General features: G+C 41.6%; 1 protein-coding gene across 4 annotated transcripts in view; it reads left to right on the top strand.

The window, feature by feature from the left end:
- The window catches only part of LOC122882638 (filamin-B), a 76802-nt gene that overhangs the window by 12423 nt on the left and 38673 nt on the right, over positions 1 to 25706 (top strand). For all 4 annotated transcript variants that reach the window (XM_044210242.1, XM_044210250.1, XM_044210232.1 and 1 more), the window contains exons 2-12: positions 13414 to 13523; positions 13676 to 13811; positions 15768 to 15865; positions 17930 to 18077; positions 18868 to 18986; positions 19158 to 19232; positions 19756 to 19918; positions 21559 to 21759; positions 21873 to 22010; positions 23462 to 23588; positions 25238 to 25374. In XM_044210242.1, coding sequence (XP_044066177.1) covers positions 13414 to 13523; positions 13676 to 13811; positions 15768 to 15865; positions 17930 to 18077; positions 18868 to 18986; positions 19158 to 19232; positions 19756 to 19918; positions 21559 to 21759; positions 21873 to 22010; positions 23462 to 23588; positions 25238 to 25374 — 1452 coding nt within the window. The remainder of the gene's footprint in view (positions 1 to 13413; positions 13524 to 13675; positions 13812 to 15767; positions 15866 to 17929; positions 18078 to 18867; positions 18987 to 19157; positions 19233 to 19755; positions 19919 to 21558; positions 21760 to 21872; positions 22011 to 23461; positions 23589 to 25237; positions 25375 to 25706) is intronic.

The raw sequence follows: 25706 nt of genomic DNA, 5'->3' as shown, positions 1-25706 counted from the left end.
GCGACAATAGAAAAGATGGGGGCGCACAATATTTGTCTTAATGTGGAAAAATACTATCCAGTGATTTAACCACAGCCTTTTTATTGAAGTTCGAACAGGTGTACGCGATCTCTGAGTGTCTTCCAGTCACTATCTAATAGATTACATATGAGATGTAAGGAAGGCCCTCCCATACAGCAGCCTGGAAAACGTTTTGCAGGGATTTGGCCATAAACCAAAGTATTGGACAAATTGAAAATGTGACCTGAAGATGGCGCTAGATGAGAGGCGGCTCATCAAATTTACTACAATTAATCTTGAGGGGAACATGAATGTCTGTACCAAATTTCATGGCAATCCATCCAACACTAATGTGAACCTCATGGTGGCGCTAGAGGAAACGTTACAGGATCATGAGGATTCACCCCTCTGGGAAGTGTCTCTACAAAATTTCATGACAATCTAATAGTTTTTAAGAGATTTCAGTCTGGACCAAAGTGGTGGACAGACCGACATTGCCATCCCCAGAGCCACTAGCATGGCTAAAATTACACTATTTAAGAGTACGTTTATATCTAATGATGGAAGCGATTTCCAGTGACGTTAAGCAAAAACTTAAACAAAACAATAATAGTTCAGTGAACTAAAGTGCAGAGATGAGGAAGTTCATGAATCATTTTAATTTCCTTCGGAAATTGGAACCATCAAGACTCTAATGTGCTCTTACATGCAAAGGTCTCCCACGTCTATAAGTCATAGCTGGCAGGACTGTTTGAATTGGCCGTGTTCTCACTCACTCACATAGAAACCTCACAGCTCCTTTTTACTCTTGCGGTATCCCGTTTGCTTCTCGGCTGGTTTTGTTCCGTCTTTCTTTTCTTTCGTCTGTTTCAGTTCTTCGGTTTCACTCCTCCAGGAGAAGAAAATTCAGAGCTGCTGTCATATTTATGGCTCTGACCTTTGCTCTCATCTCTGGTTGAGCTGCAGTAGCAACGTGTGCAGTGAAAGCCAAGCTGTGTCCGCTGGCAGAGGAGCATAAACATGGGCCGTCCAGATAAAATGGTTTCAAAGTCCAGATTCTTTGCTTCAGCTCTCTGTTTACTGCTTCTGTCGAGATGATCAGTGTTTACAACCACGATAATAATTGCAACCAGATCAATAATCACAACCACATCACAACTTACGTCACCCGCAATAAGGTCAAAACTAGAAAAAGTATCAGGCCTGGATAACTTTGGCAATTTTCTATCGATGTTTTGATTCTCCACCACGAAGGCTGGTTTTGGAGGAATTAAAAAAGCGTGACTTGTGGTGTTGGAACAATTTTTGGGGGAAGAACAAAACTGCTTTCAGGTTACACTGTAAGAAACAGAGCTTGAGTCAAAACACTATAAAACCATCAGTGCAGAAAACAGCAACACACATCTGAAAGAGCGAACTGTTTTTGTGCACAACTTGCCACGGCCAGCATTTTTTGTATTATTAACAATGACGTGGCAAGCTGGAAAACATGTTTACAGACACGTTTGGTTGGCAACCGTCAAATTCTCTGCCTATAGGGTTGTGAAGTGGGAGAGGCCGCTGGTTTTTCCCCATTTTGTATTTCCATTTCAAGTTTTTATTTAAAAGATATCCTCATTGTTACTGAACTTGGAAACTTGGGACTTTGGATGATGTAACAATCATATGTTGTGGCTGCCAGTTTTAGTTATTTCAAGTTTGTTTCTGATAATCAATACCCATGAGCCTCGGCCACTGTTACTCTGGAGAAGAAGCCAGTCAGAGGCCCAAAATCAAAATGCTACGTTGTTGAATTTGTGCACAAAACATGGCGCCATCGCTGCTGAATTCAAAATTGACCCAGAATCCGTTTTTTCAACAGCGTAATCTTTAGTTTCCACTCGACGTTAGCAGCACGCGCAACAGAATATGCAAGTCGTAGTCGGGAGTCGTAGTTAACTTCTCCCCCCCAATGTTTTTAAGTCCACATGCTTGTACCTTCGACTTTTTTCCAAGAACCAGTTGTTTTTAACGCAGTTGTTAATCTTTTGTTGTGATAACTCACCTGGGAGAGTTTCATGCCCATCCAAGACTTGAACTGCTCCAAATGTAAGTCACATAACATTAACAATTAGAGATTAAAAGATTTCTTCTTCTGGAACCAGGAAAAAGCCAGATATAGCTCTTCCCACCTCGTAGCTACTATCACTGGCAAGTTTGGTCAGCTGTAATCAATAAGACGGTGTAGTCCCTCATTCGTCCAGGAGTGTTCTATCGTAGAAAGGGTTTCAGTCGTAGTCATCTGGACACTGTTTTCAGAATCAAGACGGGACGAGCTCCGGATGGGAGCCGAACGTCTTGATTCTGAAAACGGTGTCCAGATGACTACGACTGAAACCTTTTCTACGATAGCTGTAATCAATGTTAATTCTGGGAGTTTGCCAGAACATGTATAATACCACTCGCATGCAAATTGATGCCATTTCTGAGTAGCTTAGCTAACTTATCCTTAAAATAACAATATGTGACATGCCGAGGTAAGACATGTGGTGACTCTGCCAAAAGCCTCATTCAGGTGTGACTAAACCATAAAGGTTAAAGGCTTTCAGTCTGAGGATTTAAGAAGCTGGACATGTGGCTCACGAAGCTTCCCAATTTGAACAACAAAGTGTGTCCCAAACCTGCAGCTCAGTGCTGTACAGATTATTCAGCGGGATTATTTCTGTTTTAATGTTGACCTTGAAGTTGCTTTATGTTTACACAAAAATAAAGTTTTGTTTATCATTTCACTCTGTAAACTCTCCTCTCACGCTAGGCTGTTGTGTGTGTGTGTGTGTGTGTGTGTGTGTGAGACATACAACACACAGAACCTCTGTGTTGCTGCAGAAAAGGTAACATGAGAGTGGTGGGGATATAGACTTACTTACACACACACACACACACACACAACAGCGTCTTTGTTGGTTTCAGGTCTAAATGTTGCAGCTTTGTGCTGTTTTTTCAACGTGAAGCTTAAAGGAACAAATGTCACTGAAATCCACTTTGAGAAAAAATTTAAAGGATCAATCACAGAAAGTCAGATTTCTACATGTTTCACGATGAACACATGTTAAATTAGATTATTATAAATTTTCAGTGCAGTTGTTCCCAGCCTTTTTGGCTTGTGACTCGAGCAAGAGGTCTGTCTGCTGGTTGTTGAGACCACTCTCGTATCCGTCTGTGAAATAGTAGGCCACAGCAGGCAGCCGGTTATCTTAGCACAAAGACGGGTAAAAGGGGGAAACGGCTAGCCTGGCTCTGTCCAAAGGTAATAAAATCCACCTACCAGGATTAAAGCTCAACAATTTATAGTTTAAAAAGATCAGTTTGCAGTTGTGCAGGTGGTCATGTGCCAGACAATTTTTTTTGCCTGTGATTAGTAACTTCCTGGAGTCTCCGCTGGTTTTCTGGCAACTGCTCAGAGCCAAGAAATAGTCAGTCACATAACCGCTCATGGAAAAACGTGTTGGGCGGGGGTTAGTATAAATCACAATATCTGTAATGCAAAGTCACCTTTTTTTTTTTTTTTTTTTTTTTTTTTAAAGGGTCAGTTCACCCAAATCACAAAAAGGATTAGGTAGATTAGTCTCTGTCAAGGTTTTGAGGTGTCTGAGGTGTCTTGAGGGTCTTCTGATGCCAACTGAATACAGTGGAGGCTAATGGAGACTTTGTTTTGTGGTGCTAAAACCACTGCAAACAAAAATAAACGTCCAACGCACAAACACACTCACACACACGTCTCTTTGTTTCCTTGTCACTACCAGTCGTGCTGTTGTCTCACAGCAGACGTTCATGTCTTTATGAAGCTGAATTGTTGTCATCGTGCCGCTGGTGTCTTGATCCTGAATTGTTTTTGATGTGGGGAATATAATCTCACACACACACACACACACACACACACACACACACACACACACACACACACACACACCTCTGTTGTTTGGTTGGAGATGCAGCAGACATGACGTAGAGTTACAGACAGTGACTGTTCATCATTAACCAAATATTTAGTAATCTGACTGGCAGGAAGATGACGGACAGACATTTCACTCCAACAAAAAACTGTTGTCCCTCTCTCTTACTTACACACACACACACACACACACACACACACACACACACACACACACACACACACACACACACACACACACACACACACACACAGTGTTGTTGAAGTCAGCCTGTGTGTTTTATGTGTGGTTGTGGTGGTTTACTGAGGATTGTTCAGTGATAATCACTGTGGTGAACCTCCTGCAGCCTGGCTCAGATACAAACATCTCAAACTCTGCTCCTCTCACTCACTCTTGTCCCATTTCTTCCTCTCTTCTCTTCTTCTTTCTTTTCTTTTCTCTTTTCTACTTTACTCTTCTCCTTGGTGTTGAACCTCGACACTTTTTTGGCACTGACAGAATATGTCCGGATCACCTGGGCACCACACGTTTGGTCCGATTTGTGATCTAGTTTGTTTGTTCTTTGATCAGACAGTTCCTGATTTTAAATGAAGTATTTGACCATTTAGGCTGTAATAGGGCTGCAACTAAAAATTGTCATTGATTATTTTCTTGATTTAAATTAATCATTTGGTCTATACAAATAAAATAGTTAAAAAGGTCGCCCTGGTAAGCTCACCTGGTAGACTGCGTACAAGGTATCAAGGCTTAGTCCTTTTAATGCTCAAGTTAAAACATGTTTAACCTGACAAAACAATCTCCCCTCAGGGTCCATTGAGTAGCTTTTCTGGAGCTTTTGAACCTGCGACTGTTGGTGTCTTTCCATTGACTTTGTCTGAAATCATCTGACCTCCTAAAATTTGCTTTATGTTCTGCCTAAACACACTTTTATTCTTCTTAGTTAATTAGCTAATTTTCTTTTTTGTCTGTCTCTCTTCCTCTCCTTTTTTCTGTCGTGTTCTTTTTCTCTTTTCTCCATCATTATCCCCTCTCTTCTCTTCATCCTCCTCTTCCTGACCACATGGCCGGGCTGGTTCTGATGACATCATAACCTGGGAACCAGGATGGTGAGGTCATGCAAGGCTAAACGCTGCAGTGTGTTTGTCAGTATGTGTCCTGTTTATGCATGCAGATGTAATGCCAGATGTGTGTGTGTGTGTGTGTGTTAATGACAGGGCAGCACTGTGCTGGTTACTCAGCTCTCTTGCGGTTCTCATATTTTCATGTTTCTTCTGTTTGTTCGCATCAAACTTCTTTTAGCTCCTCAGTCTTCCTAGTGGAAACTTATTATTTATGTAGTTTTAAAAATGGTATTTTATGTTTAACTTTATTTTCTTTCCTGGTTGCTGGTGATGCTCCGTTCTGATACTATTTGACCATGGCGTTACATTTGACATAGTGGACCAGATCATCTTGCTTACTGGTCTGGAGAAGTTTGATGGCATCTCTGATGATCGCCCTGCCCTGGTTCAAATCAAATCTTTGCTATCTCTTGCTGTGCTGGAGAAAGTTTGGACTATGGCAATTACATGTGGCCCTGCTTGAGACACAGTTTTCTGTCTCGACTGCAGTTTTAGCAAAGATCTCAAGCGATTTTTAAATTCTGAATTGGTTTCAAGGTCTGGCCCCTAACCACATCTCTGCAGCTGTTTGAGTCCAACCAATGAACCGATTTAAACACAGAGAGAGAGAGAGAGAGAGAATGACACAGACTGTATCTCGGTCGCCCCTCATTAACCAAATAAAAGACATTTAAAAGCCTCTTGCCTCCTTCTCTCTCTGTAATCTGGGTTTTTTTTGGTGGGATCGCCCCCCTCTGAGCTGCTGGTGCATGACTCATGTGACTCTTATTAAGTGGCACCGTTATTACAGCAATGCATCATGCAGTGATGTCATCAGTGGGTGACACAGTTTGGGAGTGCCGACATGATGCTATGGGGGAAGACTGCTGACTTTTCAGAAATCAGAAATACTTTATTTTCTGGAAACGGTTCAAATGTTAGACCTTGAAAGTAGATTTTAAGTGATAATTTTAAAACAACTAACCTCACTGGAGGAGGGTCAGTTCACCCAAACTATTAGAAACACACTTTCTTACTTACCTCTAGTCATACTTAACAATGTTGATGAAATGTCTGCCTCCACCCTAATACAGGGGTGGTGACTTTTTGGTGCTCAGAGCATTGAACAATGATTACTGTCCCCATTACTCTTGATAATCCACAGAACGTGCTGTCAACTGTTTTTATAGGAACTATTTCCTTAGGAGAAAATAGTTTATTCCATTCACCTCCTTTTTGTATAAAGGACCACTTTTATGTGTTCATCAAAATTACATTTTTTTTTTTTTTTTAAGGGACGTTAGTCTCCTGAAAAAGCAGACTGAGCAACATGTTCATACCTGCAGTTTGTAGTTAACTTGTTGTACTACGAGTTTGTAGTTAAAAAACTTAATTCTCAAAGTTCATATGATGTTTGTGTATGGGTGTAAGTAAGATTTTACCGTTCATTGTAAAAGCTTCTATATAGAGTGACAGTGAGAAAATAAAATAAACTCACATTTAATTAAAACATATTTAGGGTTTAGTTGGATGAATGTTTAGATAACATAAATGCATTGAAATATACAGATAAAAATAGTTTCTCCAAAGTCGTGGCACACCAAGTTAAGTGTGCACACCCTAAAACCACAAGGATAAAACAATATTGATTGGCCTTCGGATGATGATGGTATTCTTTGTTGGATTGTTGACATGCGATCAGTCTGTCAGAAAAGAGGAGTGATGTCATACACCTGGACGTGTGTGTGTGTGTGTGTGTGTGTTTAAATCAAGTGGTTGTAATGTTTAAAGAATATGGAGCGACACTGCTGGGTGTGTGTGTGTGGCTTTTGTTCCTTTGCCACCACCCATTGGGTTCTCAGAGGGGGGGTGTGTGTGTGGTGAATTGGGGGTGGGTGGGGTTATGATCTCACCACTGAGGAATGTGTGTGTGTGTGTGCGCACCATGGGTCAAACAGTCTGTACACACACGGTAGCTCGACATCCTGTTTACCACTGCAGGTACCTCGGTTTAAAGGGCATTTCCACCCAAAATTCACTTTCCCCACCAGACTTTTATTGTTTTTAGGCTAATTTTTCCTAATTACAATTTAATGACGCCCTGTTGCAGCTCGTTGTGTAATAACTGTCACTGATGTCAAAAATGTATTAAAACCTGTTCAAGGAATATATCAGCGTTTTAGCCTACTCACTAAAAGCTCTGTACTTAACATCCCAGCAAACCATTTTGCAAATCTTGTTGCATTTTTCTTCCAGGCAGCCACTGGTGTTCATTTATTTCTGTATGGTATGAAAATCAGTTAGTAAACTCTTAAAACCTGCTTGAGTTGTCTGAACATCAGGTCTGCATTTAAGGATGGATTATTTTAGTGTCACAGTGGTTCTTAACCTTTTTGGCCTGTGACCTTTTTTTTTTTTTTTTTTTTTTTTTTTTTTTAAACAAACCAAGCAGCCTCTCATCACCAGTTGTAACCAGTACAGCCAGAGAGTGATTTAAAAAAACAAACAAACATTTTTTACAGCCTTGAGGGAGTAAAATTATTCAGTATTTTATCTGTAGCAAGTTTCAAGAATCTGCTGATTTTCATATTGAATGGAAATTAACATTCAAAACTCTGCGTTTAAGAATTGTCAGCAGTAAAAGTATACAGCATTTGTAACTGAGAAGATAAAACGTGCAAAAACCTGCTCTGCACCAAACAGCAGACAGACCAGTTAGAGACCAGCTGGTGAACATAGTGGAGCATTTAGCAGCTAAAGAGCCGGATATTTCCCTCAGGTGTTGGTGGAGACTAAAAACGGAGAGTAAATACTGGACTTACATTAATCATGTGTGATAATGTTGCTCCGTAACTGCTGGATGTGTAATATAACCGAACAAAGGTGATGACGCTGCCCCCAAATGGGCAAAAAAATCTGTAATTGCAGGTTTAATTGACCGAACCAATTAGTAAATGCATATTTGTGACAAGTTTTGCATTGTTCACAACTGGTTTACTCATAAAAACTGAAAATAGTTGAAAATAATCTGTATGTAGGTACATTGACACTTCTGATCTCACTTCAGTGTACCTTTGCTAATGTGTGTATCTATAATGTAAGAAATGCCAGCTAATTCAGTAACATAAGGCTTTATTTGATTTCTAATTAATTTATAGAACAAGGTTTTGAAGAGTTATGTGTCGTATAATTAAACAGGTTTATAACTGATGAGGTGTTGTCTCTGGCTGCTGGCGTGGGACAGTAAATGTTTTCCTGCAGCGCCTGGCCGGCTGTGTGTTAGCTGACATCAGTGACTATCTGCCTCAGGCGTCGACTGTTCTGTACTGTCCAGCAGTAAATTGTTGGGTAGGAAGCTGAACATGTGTGTTTGTGAGATGGTGATGTAGTCATCGTGTGAAGGAACAGATGTTGTAAATCTGACAGCAGTTGTGCCTCTGAGGGTGAGAGACATAGAAAGGGAGAGAGAGAGCGTGGCAGGGATTCAACAGTGTGAGCTACAGTTACCTGACAAAGAGACTGTTCCAGTTATCTCCACCTGTAGGCAAGGTGTGACTGGACTTCACAGATTAATGTGTGTGTTTACATTGGATTGAAAGGGACAGATCTGCTAGATTAACTTCATGTCGACTAAACCTACAGTAGGGTCACGCCTCTGTAAAAAGATGTCCCACATCCACTAACCTGAATGGGAGACATGCATCGAGTCATCAGTCTCTGGGTCGGGTTAGGCTAGAAAAGAAGCTATTCGACCATCTGACAAGCACTTCTAAAGCATACTGGCAGCTTCAGACCTGCATTTTTATGTAACTGATGTCACAAGGTGGGAGAAAAGAAATGTTGACACAGAGCAAACAGTTACCTAGTCTCACTACCTGACATACTATATCCCACCACGCTTACAGCTACAGACAGAATAGCGTGCGTAAACAGATTTGGCGTAAAATTGTCCCACACAAATTAAATTTATGTTTCCCCATTATAAAAATTACCTATGTGTTATGTAACTTCCTGCACCAGAGAGGGTGTGCCACGCTGATAAGAGAGGCATTTTGTTCCAACCCGATTCACCTTTACACACCCAAACTTACTTTATCTCTCTCTCCCTCACTTTCCGTCTCTCCTTGTACACATTCTTTGTCTCTCTTAATACCAACGTAAACTCTCCCAGCCCCCACTTCTCTATAAGTGTCCTTGTTGCCTCGGTATTGTTGTGTGTCTGTCTCCATAACGACGGGTCAACAAATCAGCAGCTATCAGCAACGACAGTGGCTGCCTGAGAGGCTTAAACACTGTTTATCTGACGCAGATCCGGGCTGAATTAAACAGGGACCTTTTGTGAATGGATCTGTGGACAGATAAATCTCTGAATGAAAGAGGAGGTGACTGTAGTGTTTAATATTGCTGAGAGGGCAGGTGAGTCATGGCAAACCTCTTACATGAGCCTTTATTGGTTGGAGCATGTTAACATACAGTACTACAGTAGGTGTAGGTCAGTAGATAAGGAGGGTTACTGGTTCAGTTGTCACCTGGACCATCCATTAAAAAGAGTGTGAGGGCTAAAGAAAGCCTTTGCTAAGTAAAAGCCATAGAAAAGCACAATAAAGAAAGGATCTGCATTTTATTTTAATGGTTTCTGATCCATTACATTATGCCCCGATACTCAGGATATTACAAGAACTCTAAATGTTATTTAGACCTGTTTTTAATCTTACCATCATCTTTGTTGGGGTCTTCATCCAGTCTCTGAAAACCACTCTTTTTCACATGTGATCCTCAGTTTATTTATTTGGGCTGGGCGGGGTCAAGTACTTCCAGGACTCTCATTTACATGATTGTGTTTAACAAGGCCAGTCCTCGAAGGCATGAAGGATATGATTTATAGCATTTGTCATTACCTGTCCAGGTGTGTGTGGGTTGGCATGTTGCTGCTGCTCTTTGGAGAAAACCCAGAACATTACAATCAGTGTTATTGTGTGTAACAGTGTTATGTTAGTGTCGCTTAGATCTCACTATGTAAAACATTAGTTTTGTCTCTTTGTTTAGAAGATAACTGTCACTTTGGGGCCCCAAATAAGTAGAATGCTGAGCGATTTTGTGTCCCCAGACCTGCGAGTCAATCACATGAGGAGGATGAGGGACTCGGAGAGGTCAGGCTTTAAGCAGCAAGAAACAAAGCAGCAGATTATTAGAGCTGTTAAAACCCTCTGTAACACACTCTGTGTCGCACTCACACAAACTCACTCGCTCTCTCTCTCACACACACACACACACACACACACACACCTAACCTGAGAGCTTGCTTTGCTCTTCTTCTATCATTATTTTGACTCGCTGCATTTAAGTTTTTCCATCCCTCCTCCCTCTCTCTTTCTCTCTCTTTTTGTCTCTCTCTTACTCTCGTCCTTTATGGGAACAATAGGCTACCATGGCAATAGCCTTGTTACTCACAAAACCGTGTCGGCAAGGACACAGACACATACACGTACACCCACTCAGTTTTTAGTTCCCAGCATGTTGGAATGAAATTAAGTTGTATTAAACAGTAGCATTTCACCCAAACTACATATCTCAAAACCTGGACAAATAAAACCAAAACTATCCACATGGCTAGATGGCACTAAAGCCGTGGTTCCCGACTAAGGGGTCCCAAGATAAATCTGAGGCATCACAAACAATAACAGGATAGGAAAGCAGAATAAAAACTTGTATACTAAACAAAATTGTTGTTATGCTGTACGGACACCCCATTATTTATTAAAACAGTGAACAAAAATCACTATTTTTTAAATCATAGACTTGTGCAACTGGTCAATGGGTCAAAAACAGAAATTGCTTTGGTTTAATGGGTCACAAGCCAAAAAGGTTAGAAACCACTGCACTAGAGGTAAGAGAGGAATCAACCATATCATAACAGTAACGGTTTGCATGTTCTTCACCTGGTTTCCATAAAGAAAAGTGTCCAGTTTGGTGACTGATTAGTGTTAAAATGAGTGAGTGAGCTCAGCTATGGGTGGAGCTGCGTGTGTGTGTGGAGGGTGAAGGCCGCTGACTAGAGCTGCTCACTGACAGGATGTTTGCTGGAGAGGCGGCTGGTGGTGACACACACACAGGTGTGGCAGATAAACCTTAGAGGGAAAACGAGAGGAGGGAATATATATGGGAAAGCCACAAAGAGATTTGTGAGAAATGAGACTTGAAAAACCAAACAGGTGGAGAGAGTGAACAGGTGAGAGGAGGGACCAGAAGAAAAACGAGTTGAAATAGACGAAGAAAAAGACAGAAACACAAAGAGATAAGTGTGTTGAGTCTGGCAAAAGAGAGAAAGATTAGGAATGTGGAAAACAGGATGTCGCAACCCCTCATGCGTGCGTGTGTGTGTGTGTGTTGAATAATATAATATACTCGGTCATTAACAGTGTTGTGTCACCCGTGGGTGAGGCAGCACTCTCACAGAGCTCCACCTAAACCTGAGCTGCTGAAACATGTTTGGACCACAGCTGGTCTGCTGACAGTGAAGCAGAGCTGTAGATCCAGAGGTGGATCACAGATTTCTCTCAGGTGGACACACACACACACACACACACACACACACACACACACACACACACTGTGGGCTCATATATGCTGAACACACCAGTACACAGTGTCGAAAGTCAGCTTGCAGCAACACAGTTGCATAAGCGAGCAGAGACAAACATATTTGGTAACTATGAAGGTGTGAAGTATGAGACTGTTTACTGATTAGTGCTGTTATAGAGCTATAATTCCTGTGAAGTGTGTGTGGTGGCCATGGATGCTGATGTAGGTAGTCTCGTTTATTACTACGTGTGTTAAATACACACATACAGTGCAAGATTTCCCTGAAGCATTTTGTAGTGGAGGAGCCCTGCCTCGCCTGAAAGCTAGAGCGCCTCTGCTAACATCACAAGACGATTTTATGAAATATAATATTAGGCTTATTATGCTTCAGGGAAAACAAGCAGAGGTGCTACATCACACAGCAAAAGCCACATATTTAATCAGTGAGGAGCATCTGTTATCTAGTAACTACATTAACGAGATGAGATGCATCAGGGCATGTCTGATTTAGCTCAGCAGGAAATCGATTTGATAGCTCACATCATATGTTCGCCACACAGAAATTACTCAGAGCAGTATGTCGCAATTAGGGGAAAAGTAGGGGTGTAAAGATTAATGACACACCTGATGCTCTAGCATGTGTGTGCATAGGTGTGTACGACCCGCCCCTCTTGCTACATTCCCCGATCACATACCTGCTTCAAGCCATCCACACTATTTCTACACTGAAAGAAATGTTGGACCGACATGTACCTGACATCTTCAAAGCTGTGGCTCCAGAGGTAGAGTTCCTCCTGTCCACATGTCGAAAATGTCCTTAGGCAAGACACTGAGCATGCTTGCTGCCATGTCTATGTGAATGCATGCACATTGCCATGTCTTGTAAAAGCGCTAATAAATTTCTTTTGAAGTTAGAATAAATAATGTAACAAAGTTAACCATATCATAATCTCTGATTTACTTGTATCCTTGACATATTTCACCCCACCCTTGCGTCTCTACCAACTTTGAAACCAAATCGTCGCCCGACAGGAAATGAATGATCTTAAATGTCTGATTTTCCCTTTAACGAATAAGTTGTTATTATGGGAGAGAGAAATGGAGACAGAGAGATTAAAAATGACTGGGATGTTTTGTCTGCTTCACTCTGAACTCAGTGTGCTGCAGCCAAAGATTAGCTAATATAGCTGTGTGTGTGTGTGTGTGTGTGTGTGCTTTTAGCTGGTGTGAGGTACCAGCTGGTACTGTGAGGTCTGATTAATGAGAAACATTATCAAGCAGCACTCTGTTCTGCTCTGCTACAAAGGTAAAACATTTATATCCATAGTAAGCTGGGAGCACTAGCTTGTATTCAGATGTTGTGTTTCACAGGTCAGACTCAGTGTTGCACAATTTTTCATCCCTGTCTGGCAATAAACTGTAATTCTGTGGGGTGGGATGCCAAACAGGTTGATCAGAAGTGGCAGCAGATTGATTACTGAACTGAAGTACATTTAAAGTCTCACTAAGGAAAAACGTCTCACTGCTTCAATCATAGTGAACGTCATGTTGGGTTTTATTATCGTTAAAGTTACGTTATCAATGACAGATTGTTGGAATAGGGCTCTTAAGTTCTGGTGGGAATGGTGTTGCTGGGAACTGGTCTTGTTGCAGTGGTTTAGTTGTTGGTGTATTAGTAGTAATATACAGCAACACAGGAGAACCAACAAACAGCAGAGATGACTGTAGTTCTTTGGATCGTTTTATCTCCAGAGCAAGATGTGAATCTGACCTCAGGTCTGTCTGTTTCTCTCCTTCAGACTCTAAAGCCATCGTGGATGGGAACCTGAAGCTGATCCTGGGTCTGGTCTGGACTCTGATCCTGCACTACTCCATCTCCATGCCAGTCTGGGAGGGCGAGGATGAAGAGGTAACATCCAGTGGCGTTTTTATTAACTTATGTTCTTCTAATGAAGTGATAAAACCTGATTTTAAAAATTAAAGAGAAAATAAATAGTTGCTAACACAATTAATAACCACTGTTAGAAAGCTGACTGACTACGTTGGTGCTTTTTTATTCAGGCGGAGTCAAAGACACCTAAACAACGTCTTCTGGGCTGGATCCAACACAAAGTGCCTGATCTGCCAATCAACAACTTCAGCCAGGACTGGAGGAATGGCAAGGCACTGGGAGCACTGGTAGACAGCTGTGCACCAGGTACACTGTGTGTGTGTGTGTGTGTGTGTGTGTGTGTCTCAAGGCTGTAGAGCTGATTTTATGTGGGTTCAAAGTTTTAGTATTGTCATGTATAGTGTTTTTGATCAATATAACATATAATAATGATCTGGAAATATTTGTATCTCTAAGTCTGGAGAAGAACCACTCAGAGTATTAACACAGGAACCTTTTAAAGGAACTCAGGAACTTTACCTGTGATTTGACTTAAGGAACCAGGAAACTACATTTAGTTCCTGTAGGATAATTCCAGGTGTTAATAAAAAAAAAAAATTAAAAAAAAAAGTCCATGCTCCGGGGAACTTAAGAGGGCGGAGTTTTCAGGGCTGAACGTTGCTGATTGGTCAAACACAGACACCGAGGCAACTACAACTTGTGTACAGCTTCATTCATAAAACAAGGCAGTACTCTAGTATCCATATTGCGTCGAGAGTTGGACATTTCTTGTTTTGTTAAGTTGAGCTTTGTTGTCAGCTTCCCAACTCATTTAAAAAAAAAAAAAAAAAGGAAATCAGAAAGAGAAATAAAAAAAATAACTTTATTTGCTGATAATTTCATGGTGTTTTGTCGACATTCAGTCGTTAATCCAACTCACACATCAGTCACACAACAGTAAATACAAATAACAGCATGATGACTCTCCCTGTGTATGAAAATTTTGTTTCAACCTCTGTCATTGTTTTTTTAACTTCTTTTCTAACTTCTAATATTCACGTCTAATATTTACAGTTCTTTAGTTCAGATGCAGTCCATAGTTCCTGGAACCTTTTTTAGTCAAAAAAAAGCTTTTTTGGGAGTCTGTTGTGATTTGTTGTCACTGAACCTCATAAACAGTTATTAAAGGTCCAGTGTGGAGGATTTAGTGGCGTCTAGCGGTGAAATTTCAGTTTGCAACCATTTGAATACCGCTCGCCTCACCCTCCCCTTCCAATCGTGTAGGAGAAACTACGGTGGCTGCAAAACTCACGAAAAAGGTGAAAGGCCCAATCTAGAGCCAGTGATTGGTTTGTCCGTTCTGGGCTTCTGTAGAAACATGGCGGTGCAACATTGGCGACCTCCGTGGAAGGGGACTCGCTCCCTCTGTAGATTAAAAACACAACAATTCTTATTTTCAGGCGATTATACACTACTACAATAAAACGTACTTATGAGTATTATATTGCATTTCTGCCAATGGCTCCTCCTAAATGTTACACACTGGAGCTTTTAAATGAGGGGACAGTGACTTGCTGCAGATTTATTCAGAAACTGTATTTTGACTGATAATAAATACACTCACTCACTCAAATACAGTTGCCAGTTTATTAGGTACACCTAGCTAAAACTAATACAACAGTCCTGCAATAAACCCTCACTTCATTAAGTTTCTAATGCTCAGTTGTTGTTTAGCTTTACGTTGATTTTGGAGGTTGTAGTTTCAAGACAAACGCACATAGATACCACACTGGAGTGTAAATATCATGCTAATGGAGATTTTTGAAAAAAACAGATATAGTACAGTCTAACACAGATTACGACCAAGATTTTGTTAGACCCATCTCACATACTGTGACATGCATTGAGCCTGTAAGATAGGGGTTTCTAATAAACTAGCATCTGAGTTTATTTCTCTAACTGCCACCATGTTTTTTCAGTATGTAAATAAGAAGCAAAAACCAGCGACACCCCAGATACAGATGCGTTTATGAAAAAGGTTCTATAATGTCTTGTAATGTCTGTCAGCGAGGGACAACAAACTGGGCTGGAGACATTAACTAAAAACTGACACAATGAGACCAGAAACAAATTAAGTTTTCTTTTTTAGTTGCTGGTTAACTAATTTAAAACAAAACTCCTTAACGTACATTGAAACTTGAGCTCATTATTGCAGTATTTCCCCAGCAGAGCTCGTACTGTTGTGTTGTGGTTGACAGTGTTGTTTGCGTGTGTTGTTTGCAGGTCTGTGTCCAGACTGGGAGACCTGGGATCCAGTGAAACCAGTGGAGAATGCCACTGAAGCCATGCAGCTGGCTGATGACTGGCTGGGCATCCCGCAGGTTAGATTCCTCTCTGACGATGCTCCACGCTGCTCTCTGCTTCTTCACTGTGACCTTTAACCTGTCTGTAGTTTTTATTGTCTGTGGGGGCTTTTTACCTTTACCTTGTTTGTTGTAGCCTGGACTGCTAACAATGCTAACGTCTAACAGATTTAGATGGATGCAGTGACATTTAAATGTTTGCTTTGCATCCTATATCACCATGCAAATATCCGACAAACATCACACATCCTGTATCATGCAGCCCAATAGAGTCAGAATTCGCCCTGCTGTGATTTTTTTCCTCCAGAGGTCAAAGGTCGCCAGCAGCCTCTCGCACAGATGCTGTTTGGTTTCCTGATTGCTCACAACAGAGGAAATTCACTGAACCAGAGTTTGTTTTTTACACGCTTTTGTTTGTTAAAAGGGAAATGTATTATAATGACTTATGTACAAATGACTGGTCCTGGAAAATACTTTGAAGTATTTGTCACTTTTGAAATGGGTGTTTTTTTTTTTTTTTTTTGGAATAATTGATTAGAGGTTTTTTTTTTTTTTTTTTTTTTTTTAAACAAATGAAATCAGTTTCTCTGCAGATAGTACAGCTCATCTTTATCCTTGAAAACCCTTTCTGCATTTTGTTCAGTATGAAGAGCAACCTCAGCAGTAATTATGAAGAAACTTTCTTTCCTTCTGATTTCATTAATTCTGAGTTGGATGTTTTTCTGTCATGGCTGCAATACGTTATGCTCTGCTTCCTGTCAGTCAACTGACACCCACAGGAAGTCTCCTCCAGAAAAAACATAGCCTACAAACTTCACTGTCACACCCATGTTAATTTAGGGCATCTTTGTTTGATGGAAAAGTAGTTCATTCCAGTCGGGCTTTGACACTGTAAAGTTTGTGTTTTTTAAAACCTGAGCCTGTGAAGCAGAGTGACTTTGGGAAAATGTTGAACACGACGTGAGCAGAAAGAAAAGAGCGGTGACTGTAAATGACACCGGTGTGCCACTGAGTTCAGTGTCGATTGTCAGAGTTCATCCACAGCCACATTTCCTCCTTAAATCATCACTCATCTTCGTCCACATCACGCCTCTTCTTTGGTCTGTGAGTTCAGCTCGGTCACTTCGGCCTGTTTGCAGATTCACTGATAATGATTCACTTTGTTTTTGAAGAGCCTGAGTGTTCACTGCTACGAAAGACTCTTTAAATACTCACCGCTTTTGTAAAAAATTAAAGGATTTGTATCTTCTGAATACCCATTTACTTTTTCACTTGTCACTCTCTTTTTAAAAAGACTTTGTCATCATCACCCCTGTCCACATACAGAGTCTGTTTTTTATGTTTTGCGCTCCTTAGTTCAAATAAGGGGAAATCCTAATGCTACAGCATACAGTCATACTTCAGACAATAGTGTTCTTCCAACTTTGTGTCAACAGCTTGAGGAAGGCCTTTTCCTGTTACAACATGACAATGCCCCCGTGCACAAAGCCAGGCCCATAAAGAAATGTGTTTCCCAGTTTGGAGTGGAAGAACTTGCCTGGCCTGCACAGAGTCCTGACCTCAACCCCATCCATCACCTTTTGAGATGAACCGAAACACTGACTGGGAGCCAGACCTTATCACAAACATCAGTGTCCGACCTCACTAATGTTCTTGTGGCTGAATGGGAGCAAATCCCTGCAGCCAGGTTCCAACATCTGGTGGAAAGACTGAAACCACAAGAGTGGGGGCTGTTAGAGCAGCTGATTAATGCCCAATACCTTACAATTTAAAGTACTTCATGACATTGATTTTAAAATTTAAAAATTATCATAAAAGAGTTCTGGTCATTGATTTACAACATGGCCCACAATTACCTAATTCAACCATAGATATTAAAGGGATAGATATCTTAGAAACTGTTCAGCAAAATCTCTGACTGTAGATAAATCTGATATCTCATCCTATTCGTCAACATATCATCCAACCAAGTCCTCAGGGAAGGCCACGCTCACACTGGCAGCCCAAATCTGCTTTTGGGGAAATTCAGGTATAAAGCACATTTATTTATGACAAACCTGAACTGTGTGTGTGTGTGTGCAGGTGATAGCTCCAGAGGAGATCATTGATCCCAGTGTGGACGAACAGTCGGTGATGACCTACTTGTCTCAGTTCCCCAAAGCCAAACTGAAGCCAGGAGCTCCACTCAAACCTAAACTCAACCCCAAGAAGGCCCGCGCATACGGACCAGGTATACACACACACACACTCACACAGAAAGCGAGAAACTCAAGAGAGAAAATACAAGGAAGAATGTAAAACACAAACTTTGACTTTCTATTAGATGAAACAATCTGATTCACTTAATTTGTGGGAAGGTTCAGTTGCTGCGGCAGCAGACAATGACAAAAAATAAACGAATCACATTTTTTAATATCCTGTTATGTTTAGTCACATACACCTTTGCATAGGTTTTAGTTTATTTTTGAAAACCCTGAAAAGGCCATCAGGTTGTCGAGCTTGTGTATGTTTGCTAATGGGAACACTGGAAACACTGGTCTGTCTGACAATGTGAGGAAGTGTGCAGCTGTTAGTCTGAACAAAGGACTGCCCTCATATCTGATACACACACACACACACACACACACACACACACACACACACACACACACACACACACACACACACACACACACACACACACACACACAGATTGGCTAGTTTGACAATCCAAGACTGAGTGACTGTAACCCTGAGAAGGAAATACCTGGACATGGGTACAGAGGCAGCAGGACCACACAAACACACACATAGTAACACACTCTCACAGCAGCTTGTAGATCTGCTTCCTTTAGGCGGTGTTCAGCCCGACAGCAGCACTGGATGTAAAAAAAAAACTGCATTACTTCCCTCTGTACCCCCTGATTCGTTTCAGTGAGATCACAGTGTTTGTGGCATCCTGACGTAGAGTTGTCTGTTAGAGAATATAGAAAATTAACAGTTTTTACCTGACTGTATGTGTTGATTTTCTTCTTGTGTAGGTATTGAACCTACGGGGAACAGGGTGTTGCGTCCTGCTGTGTTCACAGTGGACACGTTCAGTGCTGGTCAGGGTCAGGTCACCGTCTACCTGGATCATCCTGACGGCACCAGAGAGGAGGTACGCACCAAATCCTCCTGTTCCTCTTTCTCATCCACTACTAGTGTCCTCCAACCTGTTAAATGACTTATGGTTTTTGTATAAAATTTGATGAACCATGGTCTCTAACTGGCACATGCCCCCCTCCCCCCCCACAAAACCCTAACATTTTTGTGTGTGTGTGTTGATCAGCTGAAGGCGGAGCCTAATGATGGCAAGAAGACGTTCAACGTCACCTACATTCCTCAGGTCATGGGACATCACAAGGTAAGCTTCAACCTGTAACGATGAATAAAATAATTAAATGCATTTGGAAGCAGTTTGAGTGAAATCTGTCGTTTACGGTTTCTGAGAAGGTACATTCGATATGTATTTTCACATGTAGCAAGGGCAGGCTCATAATGTATTTTGCCTTTTGAAACTTGAACTCTGAAGCCACATTCCACACTATACTCGTGTTTTCTTAATTTGAATCCCGCACCCTAACATCTCTTGAGAATCTCTTTGGTTTGATAGAAAAATAAATTATTTCTACAGGTAATCAAAGCCTTCATGTCATCACTGCAGTGAAAACCATGTATCTCATACTTACATTTTCAGAGTTAAGTTGTAAAGTCAAACCGCAGTTATTCAACTTAAAAGCTTTTTTAAATAAAAAAATTCTATAAAAGGAGGTTTTAGGATTATTTTATTAGTGAAAGATAAAAGGAAGAAAGACGGGAAGAAAACATCTTTGTTTATATCTGAAATCTTCTTTTGCCTACAGATAATAGTTGTTTGTGTTTCCTAGGTGACGGTGTTGTTTGCAGGTCAGCAGATTCCCAAAAGTCCATTTGAGGTGGACGTGGACAAGGCGCTTGGTGACGCCTCCAAGGTCACAGTCAAAGGCCCAGGAATCGAACCTGTGGGCAACATCGCCAACAAACCCACCTACTTTGAAATCTACACTGCAGGTCAGAGAAATCAGAGACACAAACGACCTCCGAGGGTGTTTCAAACAGACACAGATATGGTCAAATTAGCCTTCAGTCCAACGAAAAGGTCTCATCACTCAGCCCTGAGAAAGGATGTGACGTCACAATCACAAACTATAAACCATCTATAACAGAGAAGCCGCAGATTGTAGTGTAGTTGTGTAAAGAGCAACGCACACAGGTGGCCTATGACTCAAAACGCCCACTTTTATTCTATGTAAGCGCACACGTGTCAGCTTGTCAGGATCGGTGTTGGCCAAGTCGCTAACACATTACTCATTGAAAAAGTAAATATGGTATTTATTAATTACGTAACAGCAAAAGGAGTTTGTTACATTTCTCATTACATTACTTGCGTTACTCAGCCCGGCTTTGTCAAAGGTGCTTTTAAACAACTCTAAAGCCTCCACACTCCGCCTACAGTTTGGAGGTATTTACTGACCATCAACAGCCTTAACTTTAGCCCCGTGAGTCCTTACCTCACAGTGAAGCAGCAGGATTCACACACCCTCCAACTCTGAACAAAAGTAGGGGATTTCTTGATGTAGGCCTGCCAGTTGCTAACGTTAGCAAGGCAGCTAAGGTAATACACCATGTAAGACGACTTTGGAGTTACCAGGAGTCACATTTCTCCTTTTTTTGGAAGAGGCTAACCACCTCCCTACACCTCCAGTCCTTACGCCACACTAATACGTCCTGGACCAGTTTCTCCACCAAACTGATACCTGCCCTCCATCAAACTTCCAGTAGGACAAAGAATGTTAAAGTAATGGAGTGTTACTGGGATTAGTAACTGTACTATATTACTCTAACATCTTACTAAGTAATGCGTTACTTCCCAACACTGGTTAGGTTACACCATTTCCCAGCGTCAACTCTCCAGAAAATCAGCAATTTTATCACATTCACTCCCCAGAATTGTATCCCAGGCTACATTGAATACTCTTTCTGTCTACTGTACACGTTGGATTCAGTGTGTGCGTCAAATGACAAGACGCTACATTACGCAACTTCTCTATTTCCAAACACGATGCGTCACTATTTCTATTGGCTAATGGCGGGAATTCTCAGGGCTACGTTCAAGAAAGGGTGAAGGGTGAGCTGAGAGATTGCACTGAAACAGGAAACGCATGACCTTGAATGCATCCTTCATAAGGGCTTCAATTGAAGTGATGAGGAGATGGAGAAAATATTCGTAAAACGGAAGTTTAAAATGATTAAAGTCTCCATTAATTGATCATTTTGATATTCACATTGAATCAAATGTGTAATGTGAAAGTGCTGCTTGTAGTGCTGAACCTGCCCAGCTCCAAACTGTAGAGTCGAGCATCTAGCCGCTAAAGCATTGCTCACTTAAAAAACTAATTTGGTTGGAATTAACATTTAAAGTGAGACTACGTTGTTTTTGAAAGAAGAAATAACGCCTCTTCCTCTTACAAATAAAAGGTTTGTAAGAAGAAGCAGTGAATTTATTAGCATCTTTTCAACGTGGCGATGTGTTTTCTCTGAGTTCACCATTTCAAAAGTAAAAGTTTTGCTCTTCTCTGTTTCTCAGAAGCAGTGACTGAAGTTGAAGACTGACTTGTTAAAGTTTCCTCTTCTTTCCGTCTTCTCTGTAGGAGCCGGCACAGGAGATGTGACGGCCATGATCAGAGACCCTCAGGGCCGCCAGAACAGCGTGGAGGTCATGATGGAGGATAAGGGCGATAGCTTATATTGCTGCACCTACCGGCCCACCCAGGCCGGCCCGCACGCAGTTACCGTCACCTTCGGAGGGGTGGGGATCCCCAAGAGCCCCTTCAATGTGGACGTGGGTCCTGGTGAGTCGTTTTTACTTCTCCACATCAGTAAACATGGTAATCATGACCCCACTTCAACGCACCATAATACATCTCATCATCCCTGAATGTGTGTTTTCCTCTGGCTGGTCCAGCATGCATGCCAGGGGCGTGCAGGGCAACAGGTCGTGGTCTCCAGCCATCAGGGATGAGGGTGAAACAGGTCGGTGACTTCAAGGTGGACACCAGAAACGCCGGCAGTGGAGACCTGAAGGTGCTCGTCAAAGGACCCAGTGAGTACAGTTCACACTGTAGAGGCTTTATAGAGAGACAAAGTAAAACCGGAACTTCTGAGTTCTGTTCCAGAAGTAAGAAAGCCTTATTCGAAGTCACAAGGTAATTTATTTCTAATTTTACAACACAAGGTTGTATAATGAAATTAAGGTTTGTAGTCCCTTCATGCTCACACACATAGAACATAACAGATAATTAAATTCATATTAGAATAGGGTAATAAATAAATAAATAAAACAAAACAATATATACAGTTATTTATATACATAGCCTGCATGTATACACCCAGGAAATAATTCTGCTGCACATTTTTTGAATTTGTGTCTGCTGGAATATAAACAGCAGATAGATAGTGATGATGATATTGTTTCCCTCTTCACATAAAAAGTTCAACATTTGAGAAACAGTGTCCGTCCACTTTACCTGCGTTTGATCACTGAGCATCATTAATGTAAATCTAGTTTGTCAGCTGGGAACACGGTCCGCCCATCAAGTCCTTGATCCGGGATGTTGATGGAGCAGGTCTCAGTTAGTATGTGGGCACAACAGTCTCTGATTCCTGTTTCTTGGCCAGTCCCATTTCGTCCAGACCAGACATTGACCAGGAGCAGCCTTAAGTCCAAGCTGGGCCAGCGTGGCTCCTATCTCAGCTGTCTTTCCTCTCCTCCTGGGGGGATCACAGCAGCTGCCTTCATGTCTGCCTGGTCAGGTTGATCTGGGTCAAGGTCCGCAGCTCTTTAATCCAAACCCCGGCTTCATGGGAGCTGTAGTTTTTAGCCATGCTAGCGACGTAGGTTCTAGAGATGGCAATGTCTGTTGGTCCACCACTTTGGTCCAGACTGAAATATCTCAACATCTACTGGATGGATTGCCATGAAATGTTGTACAGACATTCATGGTGCCTAGAAGATGAATCCTAAGGACTTTGGTGATCGTCTGACTTTTCTTCTAGCGCCACCTTGAGGTTAAAATTTGTGGTTTTGAGTAAAATGTCTCAACAACTGTTGGATGTATTGCCATTCAATTTGCTACAAACCTTTCAAGTCCCCCTCAGGATAAACTGTGATCTCTTTGGTGATCCCCTGACTTTTCATTTAGCGCCATCATTCCCATCAACCTGATATCGACTTTGTTTATTACTAATTAGCTACTTTTAGCATGCTAACATGCTACACTAAAATGGTGAACATGGTATAAACATTATATCTGCTTAACATCAGCATGTTACCATTGTCATTGTGAGCATGTTAGCATGCTGATGTTAGCATTTACCTCAAAGCACAACCTCACAGTGCAGTTAGCATGGCTATAGACTTGGGGCTCAGCTACCCCTGTCTGGCATGTGACTCTGGTCACTTGATGGCAAATAAGAAATTTTTTCCAAAATGTCAGAATGTTGTTTTAACTCAGATTTCATTTCTGATCACTCTGTTTGATCGTGTGTCTTCAGAGGGCATCGAAGAGCCGGTGAAGCAGATCTCCAGTCAGGACAGTGTGTTCTCCTATGAGTATTATCCCAACAGTCCTGGCAAATACACAGTCTCCATCACCTGGGGGGGTCAGCACATCCCGAAGAGGTGAGCTGTTCAGTTTGCGTGTGTGTGTGTGTGTGTGTGTGTGTGCTTTTCAAAGAATTACCTCAACACATTACCTCATCTGATCTGAATGGTTGGATCCGCAGGGGAACGAAGAGTTTTAGTCTGAGCCTCGTGTTCTCTTTGTCACCTCTCTGTAGAGCAGATTGAGTGTTTTGTTGCGTGAGTTTAGTATTAGTAGAGGGAGTTCCCCAAATTTCTGAGAAGCCAGCCAGATGGGAAGTGAAGCCAACTAAGGGCGGCAAGATGCACTGATGAGTAGCCAGACTTGGACAAACAAGACGTAGATCAGAATTTGTACATGTAAGAAATACCTGTAAATACATAATTAAATGAAACAAACGTTTCACAGAACAACAGAGTGAACCGTGACTGTACGTGGTTCAGTCATAATCCAGAGCAGAATCATGTTACAGGCACCATCACAGGTCATACAGGGTCAGAAGGTTCCCACAATAAAGAAGCCATCTTCACATCTTGGGGGAATTGAGAAGCTGTCCTTGAGCAGGTTTCTGTTTTATCTCATCCAGTTAGCTCATGCGACTAATGTAACACACACACACAAAATATAAAATTGTCACTCTTTCTGTTTTTCTGCTGGACGGAGAGAGAGAAAGAGACAGACATATGGAAAGGGAAAGCTACCAGGCTGAAAAGCAGTGTTTTGTTGTAACCACACCCAATAGCGATGTCACAGGTTCCTCAAGTACACCGCTACATCACTGCAGCAGGGTGAGAAGTTAAACCACTGGAGGTGAGCAAAGATAAGATTTTCAGGGATTAAGTTACTCTTTAAAGTCAAACTGAAATTTTAATTCTACTTAATTTTTGTGTTAAGAAATAGAAACTATAATGATAGTGGAGCTTTTTGCATTTTCTTTTCCATTTTTCAAAAATTGGTAAAACGTTTTTTGGACAAATTTGTGGAAACTGCATCTAAGCCTTGAGCCTCTCTAGTATCCAGATGTGGTGATGTAAAATTTCCAGACTGTCAAAACTCACAGCAACAGGTAGTGCTTTGACCTCAGCACTTCATACATTACCGATAGTTCAAATCAGGACACAGAGTAACTTACAGCTTCGGCCCGTTCAGATGTCATCAGTTGGTACTAAAAACTGGCACTGTCACTGCAGAAAAACTAATGAAATTAAAATGTCTTCTTTTTGGTAATTACAATTTTGACCAAATAAGTACAAAATAAATCTGTGATTTGAATAAAACAAATCATTTATTAGTAGTCAGAGGAGGATTTTGAGGGAAAATTCTGAAAAGGCAGACAGACAAAATTGAAGGTAAAAGGAAAAAATAAAGGTCCTCTGTGTGTGTGTGTGTGTTCAGATGGAAACTAACTTCACGCCAAATAAAACTGTCTGTTGGGATTTACTGTCTTCATTATACACACACACACACACACACACACACACACACACACACACACACACACACACACACACACACACTTAGAGCCAGTAACTGTTGAAGGTTGGATTACAGTTCTGTGAGGCACTGAGGGTGTGTGTGGAAAGCCTCACAGGTGATCTCATGCTGTGTACCACACACACACACACACACAGAGCAGTGGATTGTGCAGTGCATTTTGACAGTTCTGCTCTCTCGCTCTTTTTTTCAGTCCATTCGATGTGGCGGTTGGTCGGGAGGCGGGGCCTCAGCAGATCAGGGCCTGGGGTCCTGGCCTGGAGGGAGGCATTGTGGGTAAACCTGCCACCTTTGTAGTGGAGTCTGTCGGCACTGATGTCGGAGTGCTGGGTGAGTCTTTCATACCAGGTATATTTTTGGTTTACCAATATTCATCAGGCTGATTTTTGACTCGCCAACAGTCGGACTTTTTCTGTGATCAGATTCTGATAGAAACTTCTCAGTTAAAGTTTCACTGATATCATATTAGATTAAGCTGACTCGTGAGGAGAAACGTGATGTGTACAATCTTGAATAGCAGTGAGTTTCCTCTTCGGCGCTCTCTTTCTCCCTTCAAGTTCAGTAGGTCAACTAGCTAATGTTAGCACCGCGAGTCATGGCCACAGTAGTCAGAGATAAACAGTTGACAAACAAGGAGCCTGGTTCGCTGGCCCTGCTGTGGT

Source organism: Siniperca chuatsi, linkage group LG2, assembly GCF_020085105.1.
Source record: "Siniperca chuatsi isolate FFG_IHB_CAS linkage group LG2, ASM2008510v1, whole genome shotgun sequence".
In the NCBI taxonomy this organism is placed as follows: Eukaryota; Metazoa; Chordata; class Actinopteri; order Centrarchiformes; family Sinipercidae; genus Siniperca; species Siniperca chuatsi.
The sequence above is the reverse complement of the archived record's forward strand: the minus strand, read 5'-3'. Positions and strand labels throughout refer to the sequence as shown.